This window comes from Psittacula echo, assembly GCF_963264785.1.
Source record: "Psittacula echo genome assembly, chromosome: 1".
NCBI classification, from domain to species: Eukaryota; Metazoa; Chordata; class Aves; order Psittaciformes; family Psittacidae; genus Psittacula; species Psittacula echo.
The window spans coordinates 46,142,828-46,150,741 of NC_137735.1; the positions used below are offsets into that span (position 1 = coordinate 46,142,828).

General features: G+C 36.1%; 1 protein-coding gene across 1 annotated transcript in view; it reads right to left on the reverse strand.

The window, feature by feature from the left end:
* Positions 1-7,702, reverse strand: part of GLRB (glycine receptor beta) — a gene marked incomplete at both ends in the record, with an annotated part of 44,626 nt that extends 36,924 nt beyond the window's left edge. The window contains one exon of the mRNA XM_080623551.1: positions 7,581-7,702. Within this exon, the coding sequence (XP_080479677.1) occupies positions 7,581-7,702 (122 nt within the window). The remainder of the gene's footprint in view (positions 1-7,580) is intronic.
* Positions 7,703-7,914: the final 212 nt, after the last annotated feature.

Genomic DNA, 7,914 nt, shown 5'->3' on the forward strand with positions numbered 1-7,914 from the left:
TGCAGCATGTGTTGTAATTTTAATACATTTATTTCAACTTGTGTTAAATGTATGTGGAGCTGCTGGAAAGTACTAAGAAATGGAGATGCAGTAGCAGTCTTCACAGTAATTGATGAGTTCTAAGCAAGACATGGTGAATGCCAAAGGGAATGGTAACAGAATTCTCACAGGGAATTTAAAAGCAAGTAATTAACAACTGCCTTAATTGCTTTTTTTTCTGGGGAAAAAAAAAAAAAAAAAAAGAAACCAAAAGAAACCAAACAGGATTCTCAAAAAAGTGTTCAAAGCGTTCTCACTTCTACAGTGTTCTCAAAAGCCAGAAAGAAAACAAAGTACAGTTAGCCTTTTGGCATAACATCTCTGTGTGATATGGCTGGCCTCTCTCCAGTCTTTGGGAGGTTACTTCTGGTATCACTGGTCAATAAAAGAATGACTTCAAATTCTGTATGTCACAGGATATGCAGTGAGGTGCCCATTTCCTTTTCTATTGCAGCTGTACACATTTTATCACTGACTTTGACATGATTAACATTTTCAGTTGATGACAATGGACAATTATTTTCATAACTCACTAATCAAAATCCAGAAGTTTAGATAAGCAGATATGCAAGGCAAAAGGAAGCATATATTACACTTGGTTTGAAATTTATACAGCTATGTTACATTTGTGTTAAGCAAATGTTTCAGAAGACATAATATCTCTACAGGTTATCAAGACATTTAGTCTCCTGGAGTTCATTCAAGTTACAAAGAATCCTTATCACACGCAGTGCTACAAGAGGATGACGGAAATAAAGACTATATACAATATTCTACCCAAATGGGAAGGAGAACCTTTGCTGTTCTATTAATTCACCTACTGCTCTGATCCTTAGTCTTAGGATCACATTATGCTAAAGAATCTCTAATTTTAGAAAAGAACATGAGTGTATTTTTTACTTACGGCATGACAATCAGTGAAAAAACCAGTCATGTCACAGGGATGTATTCACACACTGTAATCCAGACAGTCAGGTAGCATGCTTGTTCTATTGCTTATGCTTGCTTAGAAAGCGTAGCTTGGATAATCTTGGATAAAGCTTTGCCTTTGCATTGTTCTAGATTATTGTGTGACAGATAAAAATATATATATTCCTACTCACAGTTAGTTATCTCCAGTTATCTCCAGAAAAATTTTCAGCTATATAATGCTGAAAACAACAGATTATAGTACACTTTATATAACCTATGTGATGGAAACTGACATTTCAGTCATTATTCAGTTATTATACACAGCAGCGTATGTATGAGAATGGTAAAAATAAGCTTTAGGAAACATAGTATCTGTTATCTGAGCATATATTGTAAGTACAATTTCCCTGATGAAAACTATCAGTGGTCTTATTTGCAGGCATTTGATTTTTAGAGTGCAATAAGTCAAAGCATAAAAGCAGGTTAACACAAAATGACAAGATACTATATAATTCTCCTGAGTGATCTCTTTGATCTCCAGTATGCTTAATAACTGCATTTTCAAACCATATTGGGTGACACATCTATTACTGGGAAGAATAATTACAGCGTTTCCAATGCAAAGTAGTATCTCTAATTACATTAGAACTATGGAACTCTAAGTAACTGTTTATGTGTCTTTACAAATGCAGTTGATGTCCGAACACCTAAAACTAGATATGTAACTTCAGTATCTAAATTTGGAGATAATGAACTGTGGTGAACAAAAAGATTCCTTCATAGCAGGATTTGACATAGAAACCCAGACTGGGCAACCCAAATTGTGAACCCTGAATTGTAGGGCTGAAATAACTCATCTTTCATCTCCTGCAATAGATAGACCAAAGAGCATAGTAGTCTCCTGATGTGGGCATGTATAGAACCTTCCTGAAGCTGGATGGTGTGAATAGCTCAGTAGTATCACTACTTAAGTTCTTGTCTATCAGAAATCTGTAAGTCCAGCTTTGGTTTCACATTTAACACTGCCAGTGTTAGAAACCTTAGAAGTGTTTATATAGCAAACTGAAGTGCCTTGTTATTCCCTAAGCTTCACAAAAGCAAGCTGATTCATCTGCCCACCACAGCGATGACAGCCCCTGAATCAGTAGAACCTGTATCAGCTTAATATGGTACTTCATCCACCCTGACTTGTACTGCTCACAGCAAGCTCACAGCAATGGTTCCACTTATTAAAATTAGCTTTGCCCCTGGTTAAGGTATCTCTGCATCCTACCAAAGTCACCACCTAAGTGACCCTTGTGCATAATGGGTGTCCTGTTGTGTCTCGGTATTACACACAAACACAAAACACAATCAGCATTGAGATGCTTAAGCAGAACCATGAACATTTTAAAAATTATTTATTTATCCACATCAGTTCCTTGTCCCAGCCTTTTTTTCCTAATGTAATGCAAGTACTGAGAAAATACGCTGATCTTTGTAAAATCTAACGACCTGTATGGTGGTATAAGTGGAGATGCAAGTGGAAAGTGTAAGTGGAGGTACATTTTATATAATTTGTCTTTCAAAGATTCATTTGGTGGAATTGAGAACAGAACTTAGACTTATGGTTTTCCTTGGGCTTAGGTTTAGGGGGTTTAATTAATCCTGCAACTCTAACTTGTTTTAGTGTGGAGGTTGTATGTGAAATACAAAGTCTGTAACTCTTCCACAAGATTGCAGTGTCTCATCACTTCAGTGTTCAGAATGGAGTAAATGCTGTTCACTGAGACAGTGAATTACTGAACAAGAACCAGCCTACCACACTTAATTACTGTTTTACAAGAGAACTTCAGGTTTGCTTATATATCTTTATCTTTTACTCTCAAGCACATTTATCCACTCTGAAAACAAATTCCCAAACCCCCTTGAATATGGCCCTATCTGTCTGGAATCATGGCTTTCCATGAGAGTTACATAATACAGAATAATTAAACCATTGACCTGCTGTTACCATGGGGCAAAAGAATTTTTATAGGAACCAGACATGGGCTCTGCAATGTACTTCAGAACAACTGTGAGATGAAACTGCCTCCACAACCGAATTCAAGGGTTTTTTGTCAACTTCATTCCATCTTCTCCCACAAATTGTAGCAACCTTCTCATCACACTTACAAATTAAAATGTCCACAGACTATCAACAATGTCTTCTACGACATGGGAATGAAGACAGAGATGATTCCACTTTCCCACCATTTACATTTTGGGGTTGGTCACATATTACAGATAGAGAGGCCATGTATACCCAAACGCTCGATAAAATTTAAAAGAAGTCCTTGTCTATGGGAAGGTGGAGAGGATTCTCTTTGAACTTCTACTTTAGTCTTTATGGGAAGAATGAAGCAGAAGCTGAAAGTTAACCAAGATAAATTTTAGGACAGACTTTCAAACAACTTTGTTTTTTCTCCACTTTCACTGTCTTTTGTTGCTATTTTTTAAAAGAAGCTGTTTACTGAACGTTGACATTTGTGACCTTTCTACACCTCTGCCCTGGCAGATGGCACAAGCCATGTTTTCTGGAGGGCTTAGAGGGCCATTTCACAGTTTCTGAAGTAGCTGATACACTTCATTGAATACAAGCCAAAATATGATTTGTACTCCAGCTTGATGGGTAAAAAAGTCTCTATAGATATCATACAGTATTTAGTTAATCACCTACATGGATATAAATCTCCGTGTGGACAAAAGCTCAAAGGTGCGAATGGACAAGAAGGGACACTATTTTAAAAGCACAGTCTTGGTATCCAGACATAAGAATGAGATTTAGTGATACAGGTTATACTCCTTGGCATTGTCGAAGTATTAGAGACACTCTGGGATCTTCAGAAATTAACACTGTGCAAGTGGACAGCTGAGTCATAGTAAAACTACAATTAATAGGGATAGTTGTGACTATCAGCACAGTCATAACTGATTTTGTTAGCTGTTGTTCGACCCTCTTACATCTCTATGTCTTCTATAACACTGTCATAACCAAACTTCCCTTCCCTTACAATTTAATTTGCCTAGAGATCTTGCAAGTGTTTTTTGAGTAGAGACCTTCTAGGCTAGTAAGGATTTTGGGGATAACATCATAAAATAACTGAAGTATTTACTATGATGTAACAAAAGGAAAAATGTTTACCAGCAGTGCTCTTAGAAACATGCACAGCTAAACGTCCAACATTTTTACCAGAAAGAGGTATTATGAGGAATTATGAGAAGTTAATAAGAGGTAAGTAAAAGTGGGTGGGTAGTCTATGATCAAGTGACTAAATCCATTTGTATCTATATGGAAATCATCTGTATTCAGTATAGTGAATTTCAAAACAAGCTTTGTAAACAGAAGACTGCAATCCACAAAATTCTTTATTATTTTCTTGAAGAGGTAGACCTGTTTTCTTTATATATATTTTCCATGGAGACAAGAGAAGTGTTACACTAAAGCTTTATATTTTATTGCACTAACCATCTGTGGAAGACAGCTTCTCAGATTCATACTGCAGAACTCCCTATTATGGTATTTTAGGCCTAATATATCAATCTCTTTGTTAATCAACGAACATTCAGGACTCAGACATAAGTATAATTATGTTTCATTTGGAAAGCCTGAGGTAAGAAGGAAAATGATCTGAATATAAGATATGAAATCTTACATCTGTTCTGAGCAAGCATTAAATCAAAGTAAGAATCAAGTGCTTAAGCATCAATTTCATGAAACCCCTCAATAATAAGCTGAGAAAAACAGTTTCAGAAATAAATGAAGCTATGATGGGCAATCAAGCCAAAATCACACAATGCACTGAGAAGTACAGTGTTATGAATAATCACAAGTAAGAGGTTTTGCTCTAAGATACAAAATAGAATTTCCTTAATTGAAGGAAGCAAACATCTATTTATGAGACAATAATGAACTTTTTATGGGGTTTCTAATCAGCTTGTTTTCAGCTTATTCTAATAGTGGTTAATTTCATGCCAGAGGGGCACATTTGGTGAAAGGCTTGTATCCTGGAGTGCCATAAAAGGAAAAGTTCAAGTATGCTTGGTTTTCATACAAACAAATTTATTCTAAAGTCCCAAACCAGTCTTATAACCCTTCATTTCTTAACATCAAACTAAGGAACTCAGGCAGTAACATCAGATTCAGTAAAAATCTTTCCTGGGAAGTTACTTGCATACATTTGAATTTCATTATAAAGTTTGTAAAGAGAATATTGTTCCTTATATAATTACTTCTGTGGGGTTTTGTGCTCTTGAGGAGGTAAAATTTAGCTTATCATAAGTTTTAAGGAAACAGAAGGCAATAATTTGTTACAATTAAGTTTTAAATTTTATTGCACCAGTAACCAATGCAAATTAAAGGCAGATTAAGATTTTAACTTCTAAATATATGTTTTCATTAGGAAGTTGTACCATTCAATTTTATATATAATGCAAAATCCTATTTATTGTCTTTTAAAAATATACAATGCATTCTTCTAAAAAATTTCTTTCATGCTTTGCTAGTAAATTTTTCATTCAACCACTTCCTTTGAGACCATTTTTTGTCAACCCCCATGGTGTCACTTAATTCCCAGTCCACTGCATTGCGTTTTGGTTTGTTTCTGAGAAAAAAGTCCTTACTACATTTTCCACAGGAAAAAATATATATATTACGAGCAGGCAGCCTATTGTATAATGCAGAGTGTCACCAAGTCAAGAAGTTTTGTGGAAGACTATTAAAAATGTGCTGATGATTGAAAGTTTGCCATTGGTAGCCTGAGTTAAGAGGGAACTACTTTCTCTGCAAGACGGAACGGATTTTCATTGCTCATTCACATGAGACGTCTTCTAGATGCCAGCCACAAAAATAGGAGTCCCACAATCCTGCTATTACAAGTGGTTGTCTCTCAAGCTGTGAACTTCATCCAAGTAAGATACAGACAACCTTTTCATTATTCAGAAAATCCAACACGGCTTATTGCTATGGCAATTAATTCCAGCTAGCAGCCCTGTACAAGTGATACATCAGACAAATACTGGATTCCACTAATATTTTCACAGAAAGCTTCAACTGGTTGGTATGTAAAAGTATCACATCGGAAATTAGAGCATTTATTCAATGCTTTTCAAGTATATTGCTGACAAGTGACATTGTGTTTAATGGTTGTAATGTCAACTGGTGTCCAAAAGCATAGGGTACTTTGAGAGGTGCTTAAGAGAAAATAAAAATAAAATCCACCCATTTATCAATAAAAAATGACATCAATTTTTTAAATTCTAATTAAGACCAAGTCAAGAACACGGTCTGCTTCAGCAGACCATGGAAGACCTGGACTCAGTTCCCAGCTGTGTAACTCACTTTCTGAGGACTTCTGTGCTGACACCTGTCCTGGGAACTCTGACATTTCTCTCCTAGCTACAAATCCTCATGGTAGCTCAGATCAAAAGCTCATTCAGAGCTCAACTTAACTAGTCAAAGGGGACAGAATGGGTAGGGGTCATTGTCATGATCATATTTGTATCTTAATGTACTCAAATCCAAAGATGGATCTCATTTTTAGGTTTGATATAAAAAAATGAATGAAAATACTCACTGTTACTAGAAACTTTCTAAAAATTTTGGGTTACAAATAAATATCACTGTCAGTATTTAAAAAGAGTGAGAACTTAAAAAAGTATTATCCAGGCATTGCTTCCAATCTATTCATGTTAAATAGCCAGTCTCATCTTTCACTCTTCTCTTTTTATGTTCAAAGAAGAAATGTGTTTTAAATTTGTCTAAGCAAATTTTATTGTTTCAGGCATAGCTCTCTTCTACGCTTCTTGGCAACTTACTATATTCCATCAATCTTTTCCTTGGATATTTACGCCATAACACTATAAAGATCAGTAAGGCTGGCCAAGAAAATGACAAAGAAGGCACTCACAAATTGAACTTTTGCATTGTCCTATAGATCACAACCTAAGACATGGTACGCATTAGAAAGATGGAGTATTTTTAACACCAAGTAATCGTGGGTCTCCAGAATACGTCCTTGGTTCAGCTGGCCAACCACGGATTTTAATTTCTGCATTTTTACAGAGACATTGTTCCATAATGGCACGCTTTATGGCAAAGATCAATCCACCTCTGTAAAAGTTATAGTGCTGTAAATCACTGATGGAAGATGCTGAAGTCCTTAGTTCTATTCAACATGAATTAAGCTCTGCAAGCTTTCTCTTACAGAACTAAGCTAACCAAAAACTGCATTTTGACAGTTTTGCATCTTCCTTGCTTTCCCCAGTACACCTGCAACACAATGCCAGGCAGCACAGCACTATGGAACCACACTACTATGACCCCACACATATCAAGACACTGGGTTGGATAATCCCCAAAGAAAGAAACTATTTACTATGGCTTTGATATTTCCTTTTGTTAAATCAGAGGACCTCTTGCAGTAGAAATACACTCATTGGGAGAACTTAACTACAATGCTAGTCAAACCCTCTTGCTCCCATCCCCACCCCAAGTCCCTTTCTTTTAGCAGAAAACATCACCTTCTACTTCAATTGCCAAGTAATTACCACTGTTAAAAAAATGGCAGGATCACCATCATACAAAAGCATAAAAGAAACAAGGAACATACGATGGACATAGGTATTGCTTCTTTTTCCCCTTTCCTTTCTTTGAAGACTTCTCTTTGGAACAGGCTTCTTCAACCCATAAGGAGAATGAGACAAAAAAGAAAACTGCTACTAAGAGCTTCATCTTGAAGATTAAGCTTCAGAAAAACCTTCAGTCTGTGGGAAAAGAGAAGGAAGAGGTTTATGTCAGCAGTGTTAGATATTCCAAATGGGACCACATACCCACAAAAAGCAAACAACACACAAACGCTTTTGCTGTGTTTTGGTTTGGGTTTTTTTTAGTTTGATCTTAGTTGCCTGGAGAGACAAGTCTGTTGAGGTGTACCTGTGATATAG